Genomic DNA, 27,909 nt, shown 5'->3' with positions numbered 1-27,909 from the left:
GAGTGTGTAGTGTATTCGCGTGTTAAACTCCGCCTCTGTAAAGAAGGAGAAACAGTCACCACCTCACCTCAGTCCCTCCCTGCTGCAAAAGGACACGATGAAGCACAGCAGCTTTCCCGACAGCGTCGCCATCATATAGCTCAAACATACTGGTCACTGAAAGCTTGTTCTCTCTCTGACCGGTTTACATGGTGGGGATTTCTGGCGGATTTGGCGCATAAGTTCATTTTCTGTTCCATCCCAGATGTTATAGCAGAATCCTGAATATGAGCCGAGCTTTTTAATCTTAAACCTGAGTGAAATTGACTTCTGGAGGTTGAAAAGGATTCTTTGTCACAGGTAAGAACAACAAAAAGTGTGTGTGTGCGCGTGTGTGTTCGTGTGTGTGTGTGTGTGTGTGTGTGTGTGCGCGCGTGTGTGTTCGTGTGTGTGTGTGCGCGCGCGCGCGCGCGTGTGTGTGTGTGTGTGTGTGGGTTGGGGGGGGTGTGAAGGGTCACATCTCATTGTGGGGTCCAGGGGTCAGTGAAGCACAGCCAGGTGGTCACATGTTTACTATTTTGCTACAGGAAGTCATAATCCACAGTATGAAAGCTATTACATGTATTATTGAGCCATATAGTTATTGTCCCGTGCATTAAATGGGTTTAATTCATACCTCAGAAACATGTATAGATCTATAAATGATATCAAGGGTCTTAAAGATCGCTGACAAGTGCAGAAATAAAACAATCTAGGGCTGTGTGTATGTATGTATGTATGTATGTGTATATATATATATATATATATATATATATATATATATACACACACACACATATATATGTATATATATATATATATGTGTGTGTGTGTGTATATATATATATATATATATATATATATATATATATACACATACATACATACATACATACACACAGCCCTAGATTGTTTTATTTCTGCACTTGTCAGCGATCTTTAAGTCCCTTGATATCATTTATAGATCTGTACATGTTTCTGAGGTTCTGGGCTTCTGAGTGTGTATATATAGTAAAAGTTTGACGGTGTACATACGAGTCTTATACGAGATCTTCTGCATCTTAACGCTGTGTCTAGAAGTGTTATAAAGCGAGGACTTCCTGCCTCTTAGTGTAATTGTGCAGTTAAAAGGTGACATTGACAGCAATAAAGAATCAGTTTTGCTTATGCACAAGTACTGTACATGCTTTGATTGTGTTTATGTGATTCCTAAAACTATTTTTGATTGTGTCAGCTGATACTGTAAAGTGTGTGTGTGTGTATATCTGGATATCTGGAAGTGATTAGGGAAATGGCCCTTTGTTGGTGAGGAGCTCTTGTCGGGGAGAAGGGAGTGTGTGTAGCTCTTATTCACTCAGACATCTGCTGTCTACAGTTATTAGATACCTGTTTAACATGGCCTGCTGGGAAACTATTTCAAATCACACCAGTGTTCAGTGTAAACAATGATCTAGTGTATGCACATTTTCATGTTCAGTGTTTTGCCATGTTTTTCCGCAAAGTGTTATATGTTCCCTGTTCAGTTATATTCACTCAGAGAGAATGCAGTGAGCGAGTATCCGCTCGAGTCACTGATCTTGTACGTGATAGACCACCTGATTGCGTGAAGTGTTTTGCTACAGAGAATTTTAAAGGTGTTGAGAAATTTATCAGTAACACCATTAGATGTTGGTTTATTGATTAATGATATGTCGAATTGAATATGTTCTCGCTTGTTCCAGCAATTCTGTTTTAGGTTAATTTAATTTGAATAAATAATAGCCCCAAAACACCAGCTATATTGAACTTTCATAAGCAGAATTGTCCAGTGATGAACATCACAGGCTTGAAGAGATTTCAGCATGCAGTTGCATTTTAGGGTAAAGTGACAGGTGACCTTGGTTTTACTCACCTCCCCCATCCCTGTCTTATGTGAAAACACCTCCCAGTTCTACCTTCCCCAAGGCACTAAAATATCACGCAGTCTCAGCACATATGTCAGAATGTGACGAAGGACATTGGACATGAATTATCACTTAGTTAGGTGAATGTAAGCAGGCGTTTTAATATTTATGATTTGCTGGTGTGCAGAAACACAAACACGTTTAGTTCTTCGTGTGTAATGTAGACTAGGGCTAGATACATTCAGTCTGAAAAGAGTGTTTTCAGAGATTGGATTTTTCTTTTTATATACCCTCTCTGCTCTGATTAGTGATCTGACATCATGGTTTGTGAAACAAAATGGCTCACAATGACAGCAGACTGTTTAAGCCGTTTCAGTTTACGGTACTATGGAATATGTATTCATTCTCCCCAAGTCATGTCCAAAACAGATGTGTCATCTGTTTATGGCAGTACTTAAAACCGTAACCTGACACATTATTGGGGAAAAATACAGAACCACTTTGAGCGGTCTAAAATAGTCACTATTAAGTCATGCTATGAATTGTATTAAACTAGACCTTTGAGTTCATTTGTGTTTTTTTTTCTCTTTTTCTTTTTTCCCTGAAATATAATGAAGATTTGTTCAAAGCAGCAATCACTGGGAATCAAATAGCAGGAAGAGTAGGTTAAAAATTCTGAGTGCCTGATATGCTGCTAATATGGATCACTATGTTTTAAAAATAGCAAGAGGGTGATGGTAAAGGAGGATGATGTGAAGGCTGAAAAAAAATCTGCAGAATTTCCCAGTTGATGTAGTTAAAGGATATTTTAATCGGCCAAAACCTAGTCCTGCGTATGCTGATTTCACTTTATGTAAACAGAATAAAGTTTACAGAAAAAGGTAGTAACCAGAGAAATCTGTCTACTTCCTGTTAGGACTTAAAAGTACAGTATGTTTGGGTTTATCAGTATTGGATTTGTAGGCTTTGTGTGTTGAAACAAGTGGCAATAATAATAAAAAAAAATAATGTTTTTTTTAAATTTTTAAAAAATTATGTATTTTAAGGAAAAAAGAATTGATTTCCTATTTTAGTGTCCGCTAAGTAAAAAAAAAAAAAAAGAAAAGCTGGTTGCTTGTAAATACATTGTAAAACAAAATAAATACATGGCTGTGATTTTGATTAAAATTTCCAATATCTGATAATAATCATGAAACTGCAGGTTTGCAGTAACATATTTTGGCCATTTATACATTCAGACAACCTTAATTTATTAAAACGCTCCTGCCAGTCTGGTCTTGTTCATTATTTTGATCCCTGATAAATAACCTATTTTCAACATATTTTGAACTGATTATTATTTCTTGTATTCTGTAACATAATGTGTCCAAATGTTATGGCTTTTATATTGCTTTTCAGAATAGTAATTAGATTCGAATTACAGTTTGACATCAGGCCCCTGAGGAAACATAATGTCATTCATGGCTCTATGAAATTTAAATAGGTTTGATTTTTGTCCCTGAGCTTGGGAAGTGATGAGGCTGGGGTTATAGAGTTGTAATGCCTCTTGTAACGCACACACACACACACACACACACACACACACAGAAGGAGAAGCAGTCAGAGTGAACAGATCTTTACATATAGGAGACAGATGGAGCTTCTCAGTGCCATGCTGGCTTCATTCAGAAAGGAGGAGCTGTGAGGGTCAGGATAAGCAACATGTCGTTTGTGGCTGATGTTCAAGACCTTCATAATGGCGTGCTCTCTTATTCCTGGTGTCGGTGTATTAAATTATGTTTTAATTAAAATGCCTGAAGTGACTCGAATGGCTAAATTCCTGATTTGTATGAATATATGAATGTGCCAGAGATTCTGGTTTGAGACACAGCTGTCTTGTTTCTATAGAGTCCCCCCTCCTCTGTGACACTCTGCATACCAGTCAGCTGGGTGTCTCTTCAACTACATTCTGAAATGCAATGCTAAGAATGCTTTTCCGAGTGTGTCATCTCTAGTGCAAGAAAAGAAGAACAGAGTTTGGGGGCACCATTGAGAAACAGTACTTTGGTTCATTACCAGTACATTTCTTTTAAAACTCAATTTGGGAAATGGAAAAAAAAAGAGACTATATTAGAGAAAAACTTTTTTTTTTCAAGAGAATATCACAGCAAATCAGTACCATGCAGGTGGTTTAGTTTAGAGAGTGAAAGGCAAGCAGATGTCCATGAGTTCAGTATGTCACCAGGAGGTCATAGGGATGGGGCCATCTGTTGTCATACTGCTTTGTTTAAAAAAAAAAAAAAAAAAAGACTTTATCTTAATCACTATCTATTGCACGTGCGGTGTGTGTAAGACGATCATTTGAAATTGGTCAGATTATCTTTTTTACTGTGTTGTGCTGTTTTATTAAAAAAAAAAATTGACATAAAATACAGTGGTGTGAAAAAGTGTTGGCTCCCTTCCTTTTTATTTATTTCTTTTTTTTTTTGCACTTTAATGTTTCAGATTATCAAACAAATTTAAATATTAGTCAAAGATAACACAACATGCAGTTTTTATCATTAAGGGAAAACAAAATCCAAACCCACACGGGGGTGGAAGGCCCCCAGGAAGGGGGCCAACACTTTTTCACACCGGGGTAGATTTTGTAGGGACTGTCACGATGCTCATCCTTAAAGGCTCTTTTGTTTAAAATGTATCAGGCATAGTTTTGAGTTTGTCATATGTAGTTACATATTTTAAATATTTACGAATGAAATTCAAGGCTACCCTGAAGGCATCAATTATAAGTGACTTTTCACTACAGAAAAATGTGTCAATTATAATGACACACTGATATCATAGGTGGAAGTTTTCCTGTAATGAGCCGTGCCTTTGTTTGCTTTATTCATTAATTTGTAGCCTCAAGAAGCTTAAAATGTGTTGTATTATATATAATCTAAAAGTGTTGCAGATTTTTGGATTGATTGCACACTGAAGGTAGGTGTGTGTGTGTGTGTGGGTGTGTGTGGTGGTAAATGACAGTCTGATAGACAGACAAATGCATTGTGTGGGAGGAAGGTCAAGTATTTCAAGCTTTATCTAAAAAGGTTTTTCTCAAGTTCCCCTGAGGTATTAAAGCAAAAGGTCAATTTTTAAAAGAAATAAACACATTAATATGTATTAGTCTCAGTAAAATACTGGCATGTTTTAAACCTCTCAGAATTTGCTTCTCTCTCGCTCTCTCTCATTCACACACACTCTCTCTCTCTCTTAATGTCTTTGTCAGGATTTTATTTTGCTGAGGTTCAGCTTGCATAAATTCTACAAAAACCCGTTGTCGTACTAAAGAAAGTGCATAAGTCTGTTGCTGGTTTTATCAGCAGCTCTATCCTGAGGAGCCCCTCATGAAACCCTAATATGGACTTATTATATGTTGGTTTTACTGAGCAGAATGAATGTTATGACAGGAAAAGATCTGCATATTAGACACGACATCAATACAAAACCAACCCAAAATGTCAAGTACGTAAAATGTCAAGTTTAAGAGCACATCATTTTTGGGTGCAGGTTGTTAAACAATGATTAACCAATGATACTGTATTTCAAAAGCAGGTGTCATGAAAAATCTCCAAAACCAGCAAGACTGAGCCTAAGGGGTGCAGGCTCCAACATTTCAATCGCAAAATTCTACCCCACTGTAATTGTCTCTCACAGACGTGCTCACAGGTGCAGATGAATCAAAGCAGCAGGTTGGTGAATGGGACAGCTGTAATTCACCCGCTGTGTGAGAGAGAGCACTTTAAAACCCAGACGCAGCTTTGAAGTGGATACAGGTGACCTCTTTGTGTCTCCTGAAAAGCTATTGCTGCCACCTCTGTGGGCTATATAAACGACATTAATAATATTTTCCTTTAAAGCCGTCCTCTCCAAACATCACACTTCAGCATCTCTGTAAACAGCCGCAACAGTTTCCAAACAACTCATTAAAAATTTGGCTACAACGATGCGTAGAAATCACGAGCATGACGGACACGGAGCTGATGCAAAAGACTAAACTATTAGGTATTTTAGAATTAATTAGTTAAAATGTTTGGTGTTATTAGCATGGTTTATTTTTGGATTTGTTGGTCTGAAAGAGAAACCAGAATATTGCATTTCTGCAGTGCTGTAGCGCTCTCAGTTCAGCAGCTTACGTCTACAAAATAACTGCTCCGTGCAACCCAAAATACAGTTCATTTAGGATCTCATGCAGTGTTTGTGTGAACCTCAAAACTCACTCAAACACTCACAGATTCTCAAACTGCACAGAGGGATAAAATGGTCATAAATATTGCATACATGAATGCATTATAGGGTGCTTGTAAACGTCTGGTTATTAAGGGATTTTCTTGACCGTGTGCTATGTCAGAAATGATCAGAACATCTTCTGATATCACTCTGGTGCCAAATTGCCCCAAAAAAAACTGAAAATTGTTAATAGTTAGTTAAATTGGGGTGTTGTGAAAACAGTGATGCTTGCAATAAAGTTTGTGAACTCTTGTGCATGAGGTGTGATGAGCTCAATAAAGAATAATATCTTCCTGTGATTCCTAACAGCGTCATGTTTTATTTAAATATTTCAGAACTAAAATTTCATTAGGGAAAGTGAGTGTGTTCATTTTACTTGTTATAGTGAACAACGGTGTATCAAAATGACTGTACAAGTATCCACTGTTGAGAACTGTGTTTGTGTGTGTGTGTGTGTGTGTGTGTGTGTGTTCATTCCAGAGGTTCTAATTCGTACCGGTTTTAGACTGTGACAGAATACTGTGGTGAACGCTGCACCTCCTTTTCATTATTTGCATATAAATCAAATCTAAAGGCATGAGTGGAGAAAGGTTGTTTGTGTCTTTCATGTGCTGCTGTTTTGTATCTCACTCTGGTAGTAAAGCAGTCAAACTCAAAATAATGTATTTTTGAGGCCGTGGAGTTTACACTCACTGATTGAAATATGGTGAGCATGTAAAAGGAGAGCTTGGGATTTAAAAGAATATGTTGATGACAGAAGAGTTGTGATAAAAGGCTCCATTAGGCCTCCCTGAATGCCTGGACTCTGCACTGAATGACTGATATTCAGCCTCTAGTGTAATGGCTGGAACTGAGGCTATTGAAGAATTGGTTTTGTACAAGGAAGTACATGTGTGGCTCATGATGTGATTGCTCTCGGTCAGCCCGAAAGGGCGCGGAGTCTTTAATCACAGAAGTGGTGTGTTTTTGAGTGAAAGTGTGTGAAACTGCTAAGGAGGTCAAGCAATATTTGCATCCTAGCAGTGGATGTAATTACTTTGATGTGTGTGATGGTGTGTGTTGTGTTTGGATTTGGGTTGTTTTTAGTGTTTTTATTGACCCCAAATTGGGAGATAATTGGGCTCCCTCTTGTGGCAGTATTTTATTATTGCAACACACAATACGACCTGTCCTAATGGTTAACGTTAATGAAAGGACTAAGTAGACTTTTGTAAGAATTGAGGTTATCTTTTGAATGAAACTGTGTGTGTGTGCGTGTGTGTGCGCGTATGTGCGTGTGCATGCAGGTGTGAGGTGACGGCATGCCCTGCAAGGGGTGAGGGGACACTAGTGTTTTGTGGCTTAGCCCGGTGTACAGCTAGCCGAGACGAGGAGGCTGCAGCACTGCAATGGCTTTGCTTGACAAACACATAGTAAAACGCCAACGGCTCGACAGAATTTGTGAAGGTAAGTTTTAGAGATTCATTTTTATCAGTGATTTTTTTCCCATATGTTTCATTGCACTTATTGATACCACTTACCAGTGTGGGTATGAGGGAATTTGAGTAGGATGGGTGAAACACCATGAATCTTTTTGAAAGCTTTTCCACTTTCTCAACTATTCTAATTATAGTAACCTGGTAGAATTGTACCCACATGGCACATTCACACAAACTTAAGGAATACTTTCCATGTGCCTGTGAAACAGTATAATGGTTTGGCACATTTTAAATGCCTGGTTTTATGAACCTATAAACAGTAGACTTGACCACTGATCCTCCCTCTGTGTGAGTACTGGATTAGGTCTGACTAGGCAGAATGTTTTTTTTCCCTCTCTGTGCACAGAACAATTAAGCCTCTAGCTCAGAAAAGTGCCTCCAGAGGCCTAAAGTTTGTTCCAGGAATGGAGAACAAAATCCAGTGAGATTAATTATGTTTAGACATGTAAACATGTAAGATACACCAGTAAGTCATACATGTTAAATCTGCTCCATTAACAGGCACAGTTTTCATGCAGAGTAGTCAGGATGTAATTTTACTAATATAAGTACCTATTCTGTACACCATAGGGTAAAAATCTGTTACCACCATAGCATGCAGAGAAGAAGAACAGCAGATTGAATGCAGACTTCCTACGAAAACAAATTCTTACTTTTGTGCCTAATTACAATGGAAAGTGATCTCATCTTCTTTTGACTGTGGCAAAGGGACCCAGAGGGGGTTGCGGTTGCCAAAGAGGCCAGGCCTAAGAAAAAAATGAATGGAGAGACGATTAACTCAGCAGTGTGCTTTATACAGCACGAAGACACAGTTCTGGTCTGTTTATCAAATATGAGTATAGGTTATTCTAAATGTGGAATGTTCTTGAACATGCTCAGAGAATATTTTTATTGGTCTGCTTTTTATCATGTTTAAGATGATAATCCGTGGATGATTGATTGAGTGTTAAGTGTTGTCTAGTGCTTCTTCTTCTCTGGCCATGTAGTTATATTCATGCAGGATCAATACTCTTATTTGGCAATGTATGAAAGTGGTTTGGTGAGAGGAAAGGAAAGTCTGGAATGGAAATTAAGATGATGAGCAAGATGCCTTTTGGTGAATAGATTATGAGTAATTGTTAAAGGTTCTTTAGGGTAAAGCCACATAGTCTTGCAGTTACGCAATTGTCTCTGTGTATGTGTGTTTTTGTGTGTGCTTAACCTCACAGACACGCACAATATGAAAAGCTAATCCATCTTGACCCATCATAGACCTTCAATCCTACAAGTACTATCAATCCTTACAGTAAAGACCTAAGTTTATGTTCTTGAAACATTGAATATGTCCCTATGTTGATTGTTTATGTCCCTTGATTGAAACAGATGACTTTCATTTCCTTACTTTTTGAGACAAAGGTATATAATGTTGGAATATTTTGCTCAATTAATACTAAATGTAAAAACTATAATGGTTTTACATTATTTGTTTAATTGGGTTCAGTTCAGATTTATGCAAAAATACAGAAAATTGTAAAGGGTTTACTTCTAGCATGAGTAGAACACTAGACCATAGAGTAAACAATGAATATTTCAGTAAAATATATTAGTTTTTGATGAACAAGGCCACTTTTGTGTCAAGGCACTTTTATAAACAGCATTGAGTACTATAGCTGTATTTGTAATACCTTTTATTTGTTGTGCACAGTTTTGCTTTAATAGTGCTTTAATGGTGACTTAAATGTGCTGTATTTTTGTCACACAGATGAGCAGTGTTAGTGCAGTTGTTGAGTCATGTCAGGTCTTTGCACTTGTTAGCGAATAGTGTTCGACTAGTCGCCGGATTACCGTTCAGTCAGGATTTGATCTTTCTGAGGGCACTGTACGACTTAACAGTAAAGCATTAGGTTTGTATTTATTCCATTGGACAGCCTCTTTGTCCAGCCCTTTGGGGTTCTGAGAAAGCCATCCTTTTTAAAAAGCACTGGACAGAGACTCAGTAACACAAGGTAGGTGTGTGCTCTTGTTAAGGGTGATATCATTTTCATCAACATTCAATGTCATGAATGTGTATAATCTTTCTGTAAGTAAAACTAGTCCATTGAATTGGTATGTATTTGTGTGTATGTGCCATTACAGCAATGGATTTACCCAGGCTTAATTTAGTCTATAATCCCTCATAGCAATCAGAGTAAGTGAAATGTCTCAGAGTAGAAGCAGATCAGCTCTTCTGGATTAACAAAAATCCCTGCCTACTATGCGCCACCCCTTCATTGGTATTCATCAGTTCATGGTTGTCGTTTTGCATTTTCACAATGGAGTAGCAAGGTTGCCTTCGCCTACAGCTGGTGTGTGAGAGAGCGCATTTGGTATCCTCTTTCCGTTTTGCATTGCCAACAGCACTGGATTAATTATTTAGCTGTCACCTACCAAGAGGAGCTATTTGAAATCAAAACCCTAAAGGAGAGGAGAGACAGATATTACAGTTGGAACTCATATGAGAAAGGACCCTCTCGCAGCACCTTTTCTTTAATCCACTACTCTTACAGCACATTTTTTCTCTTGGAGAGAATTGTCTTGGTGCTGATGTTGGTCTCTAGCAAGCAGTTGCCGATTGGCCGTTCCCAGAGCTGGGATGTGCTGGGTGGTAATGAAGGTCAGTGGGAACGCAGCGAGAATATGTATGAGCAGCAGAACAGGACAACTGACCGACGGAACTCCTTTGGAGGGGATGCTGGGGGTTTGTATGGACCACCTACTAGTGTGCGCCCATCTGACATGGATATGAAACTGGAGCCGTACCATTACCAGGTGTCACTGTATAATCATAATTATGTGGATCGACCAGATCTCTGCAGCATGAGGAAGAATTCTGTTCCTGAGTTGAACAGTCATTATGACCGTCCACCTATGACCCATCGTAGTTCTCTAACTCCACTGGATCCTTACCAGCGAGATCCTTCAGTGTTTTCCAGGACACCTGAAGGCTTCTTTCGTGAAGAACAATTGCCCATTAACCGGTCAGCTTCTCATTACGGTATGATTGGAGCAACTCAACCACTTTGGAATCAGACCCAATCTGGGAGGTCTAGTGTGCCTGCAATGATTCCAGCACCACCTCCTCCACCCCCTACCCGCATTTACCAGGAACCAAGCCTCCCTGGCCCTCCACCTACCACACCAGTAGCCAAAATGATGCCAGAAGGCCAGCACATAGCAAGCCGTGTACCATCTCCTGCTTGCTATGCCACTGAATCAACTACTTCTCAATATGGGGCTAAGGCACCTTCCTCTTTTCTTGGAAATTCAGTGTACAGTGATCTTAATGGGCGACCTGTGGATACAAGTCAGCCTGCAGCCACCTGCCTAGTTATAGATCCATCTTCTCAAGGTATGGTTATGCGGCAGGAAAGCCCTTCACCATGTGTTATAGGACAGCAGCAACAGGCCCAACAACAAAAACAGGAACCAGCTCAGCAAATGTTACACCAGCAGATGCAACAAGTTCACTCATTCCACCAATCACAGCAGTTTCTGCCAGTTCAGCAAGAGCAGCACATTCAAAACCCACAGCAAATACAGCCAGTTCAACAACAGCAAACACAACCAATCCAGCAAATGCAACAAATGCCACTTATGCAACAAACACAGCCTGCACAGTCTGTTCAGCAGAGGCAACCTGTGGCACCACCAAATCCTGTGTATGATCCTAACCTTTCCTTGCCAGCTTCTGCCTCAATGACTTCAGTCACAGATGCAATCCCTATTCAGGGTCGTCCTCAGCTTCCCACTCAACCTGCTCCTCCTCCTACGTCACCTCAAAACTCACTGGCTACTGTGGACCCCATGAAGACAACTGACCCAGAGTTTCTGACATTTCTACGCAACGAAGGTTTGTCTGAGAGAACTATAACCTCTCTACTACAGCAGGGTTTTGATTCCCCTGCAATGTTAGCTGTTCTGGAACAAAATGATATTCACTCTGTTGCACCCAACTTGGGGCAGGCACGTGTTCTCTCTCGTGTGGCGGTCAGCTGTAAGCGTCCTCTGGACATCCCTCAGAACCAGACTGCTCCAGTCCGAGGACGTTCCAACAGTTTCAGCCATCGCAATGACATATACATGCACCAGCAATCACCTATGACACCAAGTATGGACTCTCAGTATATGCAGCCACCCTTGTCCCCAGTCCAGAACATCTTTCCCAGGATGGCTGAAGTCATGGGCCGCAGACCTAGTAGTGCTCCATCCCAGCAACTTCTAGAGGCTAGTGCATACCCTATAACAAGGACACCAGGGTCTTTCAATAATGTGGTGTCGCCTCATCAACCTCGTTCACTGTCTGCTTACAGTACTCAGGCTGGCCTACCTATGTCGTCTTTGACAGCAGTGTCCCAGCAAGTTCCACTTTCATCACACATATCTGGAGTACAACCACAAATCCTTGGTTTGCAACAACAAATGCAACCCCCTATCCATGGGATGCCACAACAAACACCAGCACAGCAAGCCCCCAAAGCATACTCCACTAACTACACTGTGCCCATGGAGCTGTTGAAGAGGGATCGAAGCCTGTCCAATCCACATCCAAACCCCCATATACTGCGGAAGACTGGGGCAACACCTCATGACCGTGCCCTGGTGCCTGTAGGCGCTGCAATACAGACTGCTTGCCTTGCAAATCAAAGGCTCTCACGACGCACTGGACCCCCTGTAATTGTCTCCACCATGGCATCACCTGATACAAGTAAATCAAATTCCCATTTTCATCTTATTCACTAAATTTATATCTCAAAAAAAACACCTTAAATGAGTTTGAAACTTTTTTCTATTTTTACTGATTTAAATGTAGGCCATTTATATAAGAGCCTTTGCTCTAATTGCCATGAGCAAACAGCTCATCAAATTTCTAGGGACATATATATATATATATATATAGCTGCCTTTGTTGGTTATTCCTTTTTTACAGTAATGTATGCTGCATGGTTTATATATGACTTGTGACTGAACTAGTGTAATCTTTTTCTGTATCACAGTGCAGTTGCCTTTCAAAGCACTTTAATTCCACCCATGCTGTTGATGAAATAGAGCTCTGCGGCTCATGAATCTGATGTGAAACGACTGTGTTGGGGGAGGTGTCCAGGAAGAGCAGTTTTACTAAAGCTAGAATAGACATACAGTGTTATAACCCTGCAGGAAATTACATGGCATGTCATACATGGCATTTGTATTATATGATTTGAATTATTGTAATCTAAACAAGGAGATATTATTAGAGAGCCTAATGAAAGAAAGTCAGGAGAGAGACATACTGTAAAATTAATATGAAACATTGGTAATTGATGACCTGCTGAGATTATGTAGAAATACACAATAAATAATCATGATGCATTTTATATCCACATGTGAAATTACATATTTCATGTGATTGCCCTTACTCTCATAATCTTTTACGTGGTTGCCAGATACCGTCTGTTGCTGCATGTAAATTAAGCTTATTGTGGCTTTTCTCTCCCAAGTTGTAATGAGAAGCATTTCCATGTCTTAAGTCCTCTCCTTTTTTTTTTACAGCATTCATTTATATAGTTAATATCAGGCTGACACAATTCTCTCATTTTAGACCTATTTTTACATTCTTTAGGTTCATCACCATTTAATGACTTTGTATTGACTAATTACAATGACATGTAATGTAATGTATATATCTTTCTGTTGTTTTGATAGCTTTATTTAGGCCATATTGGATTCCAGACAATATCTAAGTGGTTTTTGTCTTCGAGTAAATCCCTCATGTATCTTTGAAAGACAAATTGGTCATTCTAAAGTCCTCATGTTTCATGTTTTTCTAGTTAACAAAATGTAATTTGGTAAACCCTCTTGAAATTGTAGCTTCTGTTCCATAAATTGCTTCCTGGTGTGGCAGTAACTCTTTTATTGACTGTATAAGCGCAAGAAAACAAGCAGCAAAATCGGATTATGGTGACCTAGCAATGGAGGTAGTGGTCAGAACATGCACAAATGTTACCTAGGGTGTGTGTTTAGATGTTGTTAGGGATGTATGCATGTTCTTGGGATGGCATAAAGATTGTTGTTACTTAAATGCTGACACATTTTATTCTTCTTTTAAATATCATGTATGGTATAGGATTATTTTCTGAAGCACAAATTATGATATCGATCCATAAAATGATCAGTTTTAAACATTCCATTTCTGTGTTTAAGCAAAATTGTCTCTGCAGTGCATGAAGGATAGAAACTGTTGCACTTCATATAACCAAGTACAGTTATGGTGTTAGTTTATTTAATACTATGACTTTGAGTGAATGTTTATATGATGTATGATGGAACTTCTGTTTAGATATAGAAGTGTAAATGTAGACGTGAGTATGTAGAAGTTGAGTGTAATTTGTTCTGTTTGCCTATAGCAGTGTTACTCATTGCGCGGCTCGCGAGCCTCCTGCAGCTCGCCAAGCTTTAATATGCGGCTCGCATGGCAGTAAATAATACGATGATATGATCATGTGGTTAAAATGTATTTTTCATTTAAATAACATTAAAAACAATCAGGGAAGCATAGAAAAACGAATGTGCTCTATTACAAATAATAATATATATTTATATATTATTTGACTCGTCACTGACTCACTGCGTTCTGCGCAATAGCCAGTTTTTGGTGGCCTGCCAGAAGCTAGTTTGTGTTTCATGCTAGTTAACAACTTGTGTTTACTGTACACACGGACTAAAAAATGGATCGATTTCTTATCAAACAATCCCGCGCACAAAATGAACAGCAACAAAGCAATGTGACAGTGACAAAAGAGGTAACTGATGGGGAGCATGCATCATCCGCAACTCGAGTAATTATTATATTGCAATATTGTACATTGTATTTAAGCAGATAAGCTATTTAAGACTGAATAACTTGGCATACTTTGCGGTGAAAGTGGCTCTCCTTTTGACTTTGTCCTATCAGTGTGGCTCACATGAAAAAAATAGTGAAGACCACTGGCCTATAGTCATGAATTTGGCACTTTAAATGTACAGCTCTTTCTTTGGTGATAATTTGTCTTGTCAAAGGAATGTCATTTCTTTATGCCTCTCCATAAGATGCACAATTTACTCTTGAAGTGTTGTGTATCCATATGCTTATTGTGCTGAAACACTTTGTACTTAGCCATATACCACCACCACCTTCCTTCATTTTGAAGCCAGAAGAATGCATAGAGATTTGCAGCTCTCTTTAATGTGCTCATTGCCTATGCACGTCTAAGCTGGAAAACTGAAAGGGAATTTAAAGTCTTTAGAGTAATATTTTTATAGATACAGAGGAGTTGAAACTAAATATCTAGAGGAAAAGAGGGTGGAGATGACAAGAAAACATTGAAGTAAATGGCAAGTAACTCGGCAAGACTAAATGCAGTGACCATATGTTCAACATCATGTGCTCCTCCATTATTGTGGTTTTGGAACTATAGCTAAGGGGAAAAAGAGTCAAGAGAAGAGGGATTACAGTCATAAAATCCTAGTAGCCATCTGTGCAGGGTTGGGCTCAATGGGGAAGGTGGGTCACAGTACTTAATCCAACTGCATGAACAGAATATAATTTCCATCTGAAAATTGTGCTTGCTGTAGGAAAACCATGAGTTCGTAATGCTTGAAAATCAAACCCGTATCTCTCTGTGACCAGACACGAAGAGGGACAGATGAAGTGTTATCCATTATAGCGTGTGATTGTGTGTGTGTGTGCATGCATTTTTGTATATGTGCAGGCAAGCAGGTGATGTGAATTATTTATAGTAAGAAAATGTCATGGTGTCATGGAGATTGAGTTACACTCCACCTAAGAAGGTGGAGCTGACACTGTGCAGAATGCAGATTCCTACGTAGCGACAGACATTTGGGCTGTTTGCTCTAATCTGATAAGGTTATGATGTTAAACCTATATAGGTCATATAGAACATATTTTATAATGTTTTAACAGTTAATTGTAGGTATCCAAGAAAATCCCTTATATACAGCTGTTCCCAAATAGTACATGAAATAACCTTTAATGTGTAAAAATGATTAAAAATGAATAAATGAAATCATTTAGCTGCCTAATCCTAGGTAAACATGTGTCTTCACAATTCTGCTCCTGAGACCCCTGTCACTAACTTGTTTTTTTTGGTACAGAACAACTAGGCCACAGAAAGTTGCTCAGGATCCAGTTTGGCAAAGTCACATGGTTGTCTCATGAGGCAAAGGAATTGTGAGATCGGGCAGTTTCTGCTGAAGGTGAAGGATGTGTGAGCAGATTTTCTTTCTGGTATTTTCCACGTCCACTAAACATTATTGACCCCCCCTTTCAAAAGTTTTGAATACACTATTAATCGTTTTTGTCCTTTGCTCCATATAGTAATGTTTGTGTGTGTGCGCATGTGTGAGTGCGTGTGTGTGCGTGCATGCATGCGTGTGTGTGCATGCGTGTGCATGCGTGTGTGTGCGTGCGTGTGCGTGCGTGCGTGTTTGTGTGTGTGTGTGTGCGTGTTTGTGTGTGCGCTCCACTTATTGTTCTAACTTCTACTTCAGACGTTCTGGACTGATGCCTCCACATAACAGCTTTCAGTGTTGAGTGGTAACAAGGCCCAGCTGTGTGTGTGTGTGTGTGTGTGTGTGAGAGAGAGAGAGCACGACAGAGAGACAGAGAGAGAGACAGAGAGAGAGAGAGAGCACACAAACGTTCGTGCTTGTGCTTGTTCAGGGCTGGTCCTGTGCTCTCTCTTTGCCAGGCCAGATGGCTCCTGTCACAGAGAGCCCTGATAGGAGGGAGTGCGGGAATGAAAATAATGAATAGAGGAAAAAGCAAAAAATCAGTAGGAAGCAGATTGCAATGTGAGAAAACACATCCACAGCTGCACAGTGTGGAGTAATGTGAACAGTACGGCCAGAAGTGTGATGGCTATGTAAATACATTGGCTTTTTATAATGTCCTGTTTGTTCTTTAGACACACACACTTGGTGTGTTTGAGCGATTTGCGAGTCCTACAGTTATATCAATATCAAGAGCAGAACCACATTGTCTGTATCACTCTATGCAGTGCTTATGAGTTTGTGGAATGGTGTAAGAGAGTGTAAATGCATGTGTCAGATGTCTAACCATTACAATAGATCCTGTTTTGTTGCTTATGGCAACCTAATTCCCTTCTAATGCATCTGTAACATTTTTTTGTACTAAGGAAAAAATAGAAAAACCAATTTACTCAAGGCTCCCTAATAAAAACATCTTTTGGTAATTGGAATGAATATTTGTACCAGATGCATATTCTTTGATGTGAAACTATATAATTGTCCTTTCTGTCATGTGACTACTTTTTTCGAATATGTGTTTGTTTTACAGTGCAGTTGTGTGGGTCTGATGATGCATAGATTCCACAAATATTATTATTATTACTATTATTTTTAAAGCACTCAATTTCTTGGAGGCTACAAACGTATAAACTATGCTATGCTTTTGCACAAGTCTGCAATGAGAAGGTGGTGTTTGGAGAACTAGCTACGAGTGTAATAATTGCCGTGGCACATGTGAGCCCTGGTTTCCCAGCGTATTCATGTGATCTGTTTCTCCCTCCCTGAGGTTATATGTATGCAGCTGTGAGCAGAATGAAGCTGAAAGTAATGAGAGTAATGTGTTTCTGAGTAGCACAGTAATGCAATTCAGTTGCCCATAGAGTGCTAATATAAGTGTGTTTTGAATTAACAGGTTTCTGATGTTTTTAAAGTATGGGGAAATGTGTCAAAATGATCGTCTGAGATTATCATCCAATGGTCAAACTCTGGAGTATTCCTTTAAGTCGCAAGTCTCTCTCATGAAATTGTATGAAATTTACATTCCCTCACCCCACCAACACACACACACACACACACACACACACACACACACACGTACACTGCTTATGAGTGCTCACATTATGTGAACATTTAACTTGAGGCATGTTTGGCCAAAACCAGCAACTGGAACACAGATAGCGCACAGGAAATAGGACTAGGGGCAAGAAGTAAGAGTGTGTGTGTGTGTGTGTGTGTGTGTGTGTGTGTGTGTGTGTGTGTGTGTGAGAGAGAGAAAGAAAGTGAGCGAGTGAGATCAGGGTTAAGTAAGAAAGAAAAGGCGGAGGGGGTCGCCAGCTCCAGAATGCTGTTCTTTTACAAATCATAAATTGAAGAAAAAGGCATTGCAGAGGAGTGTTGGGGCTGTGGGGAAGAACAGAGGGGGGAGGAGAGACTGCAGCCCAGACCAGAGGAGAACCACAGAAGTGCTTGTTGGACTGGCTCTTGCATTAGTTTTTTTTTTTTTCTTTTTCCCCCCTCCCTCACTGGCACTCTTTCCTCATTGCTGAAACCCATTGCATTCTGCCGCTGTGACGGGATCGTTCTCACTACTAGACACTGAGGCAAAAAGGAGTGTGTGTGCGCGTGCGTGCATGCATTTATGCCACTGCTTAGGCTCCCCTTGAGCTGGGGAAGAGCAGCCACTCTAAATACAGAGAGGAGGACTAGGGAAGACACAGAGAAGAGGAGGGGACTGATTTATGGAAGAGAGACCCCCCCTGAGGACATATTTTTTCCACTCATCTCTCTCTATTCTTCACTTGGTTTTGGGGGTCTGCAGAGCTCTTAATGGGAGGAATGTGGAGGCAGCAGTTTCCAGGCAAGAAACATGTTTCCTCCTCTCACATGGTCTCTTTGGGGTGTGTGTATGCGTGTGGGGATGTATTTTTCAGTGTGTTCGAGACCAAACAGCTCCATGATAGGAGCACATGATAGTTTTGACCTTGTATTAACATTTGACTGTTTTTTGGTAGAAATCCAAATCAAAGATATTTTTTAGTCATTGAGATTAAGGTAGTAGCATTATGAACATTCATTAATGCGCAAATGCAAATTCCTTACACAGATATTAATGCAACACTGTGTGTGTGTGTGTGTGTGTGTGTGTGTGTGTGCGCGCGCTCTCATGAATGCTTTGCAGGTACTGGATATGAAATACATACTATGTCACAGAAAGACTGTTAATTCTCTTGACTGCACTACCCTCACACAGTCTGGCTTGGCACAAGATTTATATATTGACTCACCCTCACCCTCTTGGCAACTATTATAATCTGCGGTTATGCTTTGTGTGGGGAGGAAGAGGTGCTCTTTGTGGGTACCCAGTGACCCCATTTGTATAAGTACATGACAATTTTAACCTTGTTGAGACATTCACTTTTGCAAAAACTAAAAAAGACATGAGGTTAGGGCTAAGCATACTGTACATTAGTTATAGTAAGACACCTCACAAAGATACACAATAAATACAGCTGTGTGTGTATTAGTGGTACTTCTTCCCAGGACCTCAGGACATCCACTGGCATACTCTGAGAGATTAGGTTGCTAGGTAACCAGGAGCAGTTATAGACATTGAGGTGAAGCTGTCTGACTGAGACAAGAAATCTCTCTCTCTCTCTCTCTCTCTCTCTCTCTCTCTCTCTTTCTCTTTCTCTCTCTCTCTCTCTCTCTCTCTCTCTCTCTCTCTTTCTCTTTCTCTCTCTCTCTCTCTCCCCTCAAAATGTACTTAAAAAGTAAAAGTCAGGCAAAAGTCAAATACCCCTGCAAACACACACCCTCGATCAAGCACACACGTCAGCACATGTCCACACTGGAAACTTTTGCTCATTTCCTTTTGTTTTGACAGTCCTTTATTGTTCATGTGGTTTTGGACACTATTACATTATATAATCTACGCTTCTCTCTCTCTCTCTCTCTCTCTCTCTGTCTGTCTGTCTCTCTCTCTCTCTCTCTCTCTCTCACACACACACACACACACTCACACACACACACACACACACACACACACACACGGGTGTGCACACAGAAAAGCCTTAATTTTTGATTTTGGGAGCATGCTTTCTCTTGCATTAGAGTGTGTGCTGCGTGGTTGGATAAGCTGGTAGCATGAAAGTACCCTCTCAACTTGGCTTGTTTAAAAATAAAGCACTTGGGTTTGTGTGTGTCTTTGCAGATGTCCAAAAAAGCTTTTAGCTTTGATAGCATGCAGTAGTATCAGGAACACTCAACCATTTGAACATGAGTTCCTTTTCAGTGTCACATCTCCCATGTGTATTGTGTATTGCTAATTGTGATCAACCTTGAGGCTGATGAAAGTGCTTTTTAAATGCAACTTACTATTATTAATATGATGCATCTAACCGAAGCTGCGAGGCTTTGATCTTTCATCAGTATTGCTGCTTTATGTGTCAGTTAGCCTTGAATACTAGGTGTCTGTTTTTGTTTCATTCATTTTTTTATTAAGCAGGAAAGTCCTAAGTTTTAAATGTTGAAACCAAGGACGAAGCTCATTCCATGATCCGTGCTTCTTTAGTGACAGATTTGGAAATAATTCTTAGATATTTCTGAACAATAGCCAGAGTGAAGACAAATAGCAGAGACAACTCACTCCACTCTCCCAGATACCATTAAATTAAATATATTCATAATCCTGTTCAAATCCTGTAATCTCCATGACAACCAGATTCACAGCAAGAGGGTGAGCTGGAAAGTCATACAAAGTGTGTTGATCCCATTCTAATTTTCTTGCTTTCTCAAACGCTTACAAATGCAAAGTGGTTCTCTAAACTTTACAAGTGCATGAAATGAAATCTGTCTGTATTTTCCATCTCTCTCTCTCTCTCGCCCTCTCTCTCTCTCTCTCTCTCTCTCTCTCTCTCTCTCTCTCTCTGCAGGTATAAGGCCACAAATCATGAACGGACCGATGCATCCACGGCCGCTGGTTGCTCTGCTGGATGGGAGGGACTGTACGGTGGAAATGCCGATCCTTAAAGATTTGGCAACCGTGGCCTTCTGTGATGCTCAGTCCACGCAGGAGATCCATGAGAAGGTACTTGCATATCACTCAAATATTGGGCTTTGTAATTATAGAGGTATGAGCTGTACCTTTACTCATATGGAATAAAAATATTAAATTCTATTAAACCGTCAATATTTTGTATTGTAGAATATCAGCACTCTTTCGTAAAGGGAGGATCATGTGAATTGGTAATTGAATAATGAATAATGAATTACAAAAAAAATTAGATGAAGGCTGTGAACTAGATTTCGATTTACCCAGGGATAAAATGATTTTGGAGATCAGACGAGAGGAAAAAGCTTGCCATTTCATCTCAATAATGTATACATGGGGGGATGGGGTTGATCCTGATGATGATGAAGATGATGAGCATTGTGTGTGTATTTTTTTCCAGGTACTAAATGAGGCAGTAGGAGCAATGATGTACCACACCATCACACTCACCAGAGAGGACCTGGAGAAGTTTAAAGCCTTGCGCATCATTATCCGCATTGGCAGCGGCTACGATAACATTGATATTAAAGCTGCTGGAGAAATGGGTGAGTATTTGTACAGAGGTCACAGTCAGAGCAGAGGCTGTACTTCACAACAGGTAAAACAGACAGGATGAATAGTGCTGCTCTGTAGCAGTGTTGTTCAGAAGCTTTGCGTGGGAGTACACAGAATGGAGGGAAATCGTTTGTCTGAAAGGATCTGAAGGCATTTGCAGCCTGTGACAGGGGCTGGAGTTTGCATCACAACAAAATGCACTTCACAGGCCTTGTCAAAGAAAGATCTTTATTGTAATTCTGCATATTCAGCTTCAGAAAGCATACATCAGATGCAATAGGTTTTTCTCTGTGATTTATTTATTTTTTTTCTCCAAATGAGTTTTGCTGTACTGAGAAATTTCTGAACACAATGCCAAGGAGGAAAAGCTGATCACGAGAGGGCAGTTGTTGCGCGAGAGGTTAAAGAGAGGGTTAGAGGCAGAGCCAGCACTTTAATTTCAGTAAAGCAGACAGAGCCAAATGCAGCTGTAGTCTGATTACAAAGTGTGTAAATTTAGCAGTCTGTTTAGACCGAATGGCGTTGTTTCAGTTGATCTGTCATCTCTGTACCTCACAAGCTTATGGTTACCTTCTCTAAACAAATCATCACATGGGCATCACGGCATGCAAGAAAAATGTATATGTAAGGAGATGCTAGCTCTTTTTCCTGTGTGTTGCTGCTGCCTATTGGTGAAGTTGTTGAATGTTTAGAGTGGGAGGCACAATAATAAGAACCTGCATAAGCTACAGCAGGTCACAGAGTCACCAGAATACCAAATGAGATGAGTGAGAACTTCAGTCCTAATCTCCATCTTAGCTCATTATAGTGAAGGATGGAGACCAGCGCTCACTTCTACTACTTACTGCACTTAATCAGTTTCTGCACTCAACACTGTTTATAATATCTAAAGCCATAAACATCTATTTCATGTATGTTTGCTGAAATTGTATTTCCTGTATCTTTCATGAGAAATCCATTAAGCCTAAGAGGAATATCACAGCAGACATCCAGATTTGCAGTTTACATCTATGAGTCATCTGCAGATTAATGTATAGTTTATTCACATTCAGGACATTTTCATCATACTTTTTACTCTCCTGGCTTCTTGTGATTTTAAATGAGTGTTAAAATTTTCTCCTTTGACAATGAATTTATTACAGTTGATCAATGCTTCAGAGATTTATAGGGAAACTATTATACTGATAGCTGATAGCTGCCCACATTATTTTGATTCTTCACTATTCAATCCATTTTTTTATTTAAGATTATTTATTTTTTATTCACTATTCAATCAATAAATATTTGCTTGTTTGTGTGTTTATGTAGGAATTGCAGTGTGTAATATCCCGTCTGCAGCTGTAGAGGAGACGGCGGACTCTACCCTCTGTCACATCCTGAACCTTTACCGGAGAAACACCTGGCTGTACCAGGCTCTCCGGGAAGGCTCGCGGTTCCAGAGCATAGAGCAGATCAGGGAGCTGGCATCAGGAGCAGCTCGCATACGGGGAGAGACGCTCGGACTCATAGGTTTTGGTGAGACAACGACAGAGATAAACACTGACCGTTTGAAGTTTTGCGGATTGGGCATTGTGTATTTGTCTTTGTGTTGTACAGGCCGAACGGGTCAGGCAGTAGCGGTTCGGGCAAAAGCATTTGGCTTCAACGTGATATTTTACGACCCGTATCTGCAGGATGGATTAGAACGCTCACTGGGTGTCCAGAGAGTCTACACCCTCCAGGACCTGCTGTACCAAAGTGACTGTGTGTCTCTGCATTGCAATCTAAATGAACACAATCACCACTTGATCAATGACTTTACCATCAAGCAGGTGTGCAAATGCTGTGTGACACACACACACACACACACACACACACAGACATGCACACAATTAGTCGATGCAGAACTTTATGCAGCACTGCCATCTAGTGGTTATTTTGATAAATCTGCATTATGTGTTGTGGTACACTATCTCCCTGAGGGCTTGTGACAGTGTGTGCATTAATGGTACATGCTGTGACTGTGCTGTAGATGCGTCAGGGTGCATTTCTGGTGAACTGTGCACGTGGGGGTCTGGTGGATGAGAAAGCTCTGGCTCAGGCCCTGAAGGAAGGAAGAATCCGGGGAGCTGCTCTGGATGTTCACGAATCAGAACCATTCAGGTAAGATTTTTAGCTATGTGCTTACAGCAGAACTTTCTTTTCAGATGTTGGTTCAGATATACAACCTGATGTCTCCACATTAACTGAAAAGCCTTTCATGTTTTATTTACTTAAATAAAAATAACCATACTGGCCAATACACAACCCTACAGATTTATCTAGCTACTTCTCATTGGGATGAACATCAAGAAAACTTTAGAGACGATCATTTACTGCCTTCTAGTTTAGTACAGGAGAGCTGGTGTACTAGACTACCAAAATGGTTATGTCTGCCAAGTGTCTACCAAAATGCTTTCGTCCTGGGGAGAAATTTGGAGCCCGTCAAGTGGGAGAGCGAGATTTATATTTATTCTCTAATTTGGTGCATAGATAGTAAGAGACAACTAATTATCCTTGTTGGGAAGTTTGTATTGTTGCTCAGTTGTGAAGTTGATTAACTAGAGAAATTGGGTGTTGTTGGGATTCTACATAGTATTGTATTTTTAAAAGAATTGTGAGTTTATGCTTCTCTCTAATTAATATTCTCTTTTTTTTTCCTCACAAGTTTTACCCAAGGTCCACTAAAAGATGCTCCCAATCTGATCTGCACACCTCATACAGCCTGGTACAGTGAGCAGGCCTCGCTGGAGATGCGAGAGGCGGCTGCCACTGAGATAAGAAGAGCCATCACGGGTATGTCTTTCTAAAATTTGCTCACACATTGATCCACAGGAATATTCTACGACATTTTCTGGACCTAAGCCTGTTTTTTTTTTTTTTTTTGCACAGGTCGTATTCCAGACAGCCTTAGAAACTGTGTCAACAAAGAGTACTTTATTGCCACTGCACCGTGGGGAGCAGTGGAGCAGCAGGTGCATCCAGAGCTCAACGGTGGATATAGGTAATAAAATACACAGCAGATTTCAAAAAGGAGGACTTGTCCCCACTTACTGATCTTTCTATTTTCTTTTAGCCCTAATAATTCACTTTCACCTTTTGGCAATTCAGTTTATCATAAAGCAGAGGAATCAAGCTAACGTTTAAAAGGCCATTTGGACTGAATGTGCTTATATCATTAAGAATTCTGCCATTCACTCTTTATTCTCTTGGACAACATCTGGTTTACTTATTAACCCACTGACTTTTGTCCCTCACAATAACCCATTATGACACTTCCAAACACCCAGATTTGCCATCTTGAACCGTTCAGCTGTCACACATTCTCTGGCTTTGCTTTTTTTTGCTCAGTCCGACTACTTCTTTCACTCAGCAGAGTGGCCCAACCGTTACCAGCCATATCTCCTGGTGGCCTGCAAGACAAAATGTATACCTAAACCCAACCAGGTAAATATCTATTAATGCACAAAATCCAATGTATTTCCTTATCTGTCTCAGCAAAAAGCCCATGAATTCTTGTAATATATGTTTCCTTACATAACAGATTAAAGAGGGTTTCTCCCTGTTTCTGTGCCAAAGACATCTCTATCACTACATCCTTCAAATATTTTACTTCATATTTTCATTGTTTGTACTTTTCAGTGCTCTGTTACTTACATGATTATTTCTGCGCATGTGCGCAAAGACTTGCATCATCTCTATTAGCTTTAAAATGTAATGTCATGGGAAAGATTACAATAACATACAGTAAGATACTGTTGAAGTCAGAGTGCCACGCAAATGTATTCAACCCCCTTATTAGTCATATGATTTGACTGTATTACAAATGACACACACACAGTTTGTTTTAGCCAAGATTTCAAACCAATTGCATTGCAAACCAATGTTTTTAAATTCAATTTTTAGAAACTTCAATTATTAATCAGCAGATCTTTAAAATCTTTGCATAAGTATTCAATACCATCAGACTAGTATTTGGTCGAATCACCTGAAATCCTGCAATAATTCATTTTAATTATGACAGTTCACTGTGAGAGAACATCAGTTTGCAATAAAGAATATGTGTATTCAGAATTTGTTCTTCAGAAATATCTGGGTGGTTAAACACTTTTGCAAGCCACTGTAGCTGTAATTACCTCATGAGGTGCTTGCTCTCATTTCATTTTAAAAATGAGCTTAATAAATTAACTAGTATTCCCAAAGCTTTAAATACAACATGCTGTCTATAAGTTAAAAGCCATGTCTGTCTTTCTAGTAGACATGCCCAAGGTCCGGTGGGGATGTCTTCTTGAGGACCAGAAAAGGGCACAAAGCCAAGCGGGGGTCCCAGGGCCCATGCCCTCTCTCTGCCACCAGGACCTCCAGCCCAACCGAACCCCCTGCCTGAAACAATCCAACACATGATGTGAGCACAGAGAACACATATCCGAGGAGTAAACGCAGGGAGGCGTTTATACTGCTACTGAACAACTCATGGCACAGTTCACATAGCAAGTTAACTTCAAACCAGGTACATGAAGTAGTAAATTACCTAGGAGCTACAGCTAACAGCAGTGGGAACAGCTCAGATATGCATCATGGAGGAGTCCTAATCCTACATCCTAGTTTTTCTTGGATATAATTATTTTCGTTTGCAGATGTTTTCCCTCCACGTGTATACTTTACCTTGCTTGTCTTTATGGGACTGAGGATCAAGTTCTCGAAGGACGTTCACATTAGTCACCCCTTCTGCCACCTGCCTTGTGAACAAAACACTTTTATAGATGCATTTAATCTGTTAACCAGTTTTTCTTTGAATTTCCTTGTTGCCTCTTTCTTTAAACCAAACAAATTATTACTGTCTTTTTAATTTTGTGTTAGCGATTTAATTGGTATGTTGTGTATTTATCAAAAAGCAAAAACAAATGGTTCAACAATTAATACGATCATTGTGACCCTGTTTCTTAACTTGGCCTTGAAAAAAAGCTAAAACTTTAATTATTAGACACAACCACATGATTCTAACAACCACCAGCCCTAACGTTCAGGCATTTTTGTATTAATTTACATAGAAGTGTTTGAGCAACATTGCCATGTCAGATTTATTTATCTCAGAATTTAAATTAGTTTTTTTTGTCCGATGCTAAGATTATGGATGGCAGCTCGCAGTGAAAGTCAGGAGCCACGTGCCACCCTGCTCAGGAAACACTTTTCTTCTTTCATGTCTGAGTACCATAAAACAAGCATCACGGTTCTGATTATTCTGCCACCTACTTTTCCTTACACTGCTCTCTTGCTGATATTTTTATAGATGTAAAATAGAAAATATTTTGATGTTGCAGTTAGATTTGTATTGCTATAGTATGCAAACCTTTTTTTTTTTTTTTTTTTTTTTGCCTTGTGTGAATGTTATGACGTCACCTGAACTTCATTTTGTTGTTACTGAAATGTGTGTTCCTCAGCCCACTTTGCCAGTACGTGTATATTAGGACAGTGGACTATGTTTTTATTGTTTGTTAATTGTACCAAACATCCATGACAGTACAAATAAAAAATAAAATAAGCAAAATACTTGTGCAAAATTCAGAATACCATTTTTGTGTTTCTTGCTACATCTTTATGAGCTAAATGTATTAAACCATATAGACAAGTGAAAAAAAAAATCTAAATTTCAGGGAAAAAAGAGGCAAAGCCATTTTTTGTATGTATGTGAGGCTTTGGGTAGGGTTCACATCAAATGTCAGAATGAAGAAAAAAAGTGTGATCTCAGTAATCTACTGATCTCCTTGGACACTCAACAGTCTCTAGTAGTTTATACCGAATGGTGTGAAAAGCAAAATAAAAAAAATTGAGTGATAGGTTGTTAGGAAGGATATAATAAGCTATAACAGCAGAAGACCACATCAACAAAGGTGCACAGGGGGAAAAGGAAATTTGAAATGACATTTCAAAGACTTTCTGAATCCAGACACACCAGCTGCAATGACATGAATGCTGTGCACATCCCCATATGGTTATAAAGACATCAATCTACTGATAAAAGAAGTAGGAGTAGAACAGAACTGGAACAAAAAACTAATTTCTGCTTTAGGATTCTGAAAACCTGATGTTTTGAAGGTATGGTAAGAGGCTGTCCTCTGAGAAGTGGACATTAGTGGAATTATTCTAAATCACTGTTCAGTGGGAGGGGCAGGGTAACAAGATGTGAGAATAAAATGAGAACAAGCCCAAAACTCAATCTCTCTTGATCAGCAGGAGAGACAATATGTCAGATATGAGACATGTCAGAAAACCTACTTTGGAAATATACTTCCAAGAGTAGCCACACGATGGCCGCAGAGACACAGGTGGATGCCTCTATAGATTATTCAGTCAATCAATAAATGATGTTGAGAATAAATACCTTCATGAAAAATTGGAGAGGAAATCAACAAGAGAAATTAAGAGAAAAGGGGATAACAACTATTAAGGAGGATAAGGAAATAAGAGAATATAGTGGCTTAATAAATGATAAAAGATGCAAGAGCCAAACCCACTAATGCACTATTACAGTATTGGAACCCATGCCATGCACTAATACAGTATTGGAACCCATGCAATGCACTATTACATAGTGTAAAGCTTTCATATGTCTATCGACCACTATGTGCTACCACCAAGAACCTTCTCCACAAGAGAAGAAATAAAATGTAGAAACCCACTAGGTCAACAGCTTATCCCATGGTCACAAGGAGTAAAATTCAACGAGGTTCAGATATTGAGAAAAGCAAAATAAATATGAGGGATAATGGAACTGATGTTCCCTTTGCAGAGCCTCCAGTTTTTTCAGCTCCCTATATTGAACACCAAAACACACAAGTACATTCCATGGAGGGTT

At 39.6% G+C, this 27,909-nt stretch overlaps 1 protein-coding gene across 9 annotated transcripts; it reads left to right on the top strand.

Moving 5' to 3' along the window:
- Nucleotides 1–26,614, top strand: ctbp2a (C-terminal binding protein 2a). 9 transcript variants are annotated; one of them, XM_060879606.1, is made up of 11 exons: nt 1–339; nt 7,436–7,595; nt 20,362–20,516; nt 20,881–21,025; nt 22,344–22,550; nt 22,632–22,846; nt 23,047–23,177; nt 23,722–23,849; nt 23,946–24,057; nt 24,427–24,500; nt 25,309–26,614. In XM_060879606.1, exons 2-10 carry the CDS (start codon nt 7,538–7,540, stop codon nt 24,488–24,490), a joined length of 1,215 nt encoding a protein of 404 aa, XP_060735589.1. In that variant the 5' UTR covers nt 1–339; nt 7,436–7,537; the 3' UTR covers nt 24,491–24,500; nt 25,309–26,614. The 9 variants fall into 9 exon arrangements, with proteins under 9 accessions (XP_060735589.1, XP_060735587.1, XP_060735586.1 ...); XM_060879604.1 differs by having other exon boundaries at nt 24,405–24,500; XM_060879603.1 differs by lacking the exons at nt 1–339; nt 7,436–7,595 and adding an exon at nt 9,400–12,350 and having other exon boundaries at nt 24,430–24,500; nt 25,312–26,614.
- Nucleotides 26,615–27,909: the final 1,295 nt, after the last annotated feature.

Source organism: Tachysurus vachellii, chromosome 10 (assembly GCF_030014155.1).
Source record: "Tachysurus vachellii isolate PV-2020 chromosome 10, HZAU_Pvac_v1, whole genome shotgun sequence".
Classification (NCBI taxonomy): domain Eukaryota; kingdom Metazoa; phylum Chordata; class Actinopteri; order Siluriformes; family Bagridae; genus Tachysurus; species Tachysurus vachellii.
Note: the sequence above shows the minus strand (reverse complement) of the source record. Positions and strands in the feature narration are given on the sequence as shown.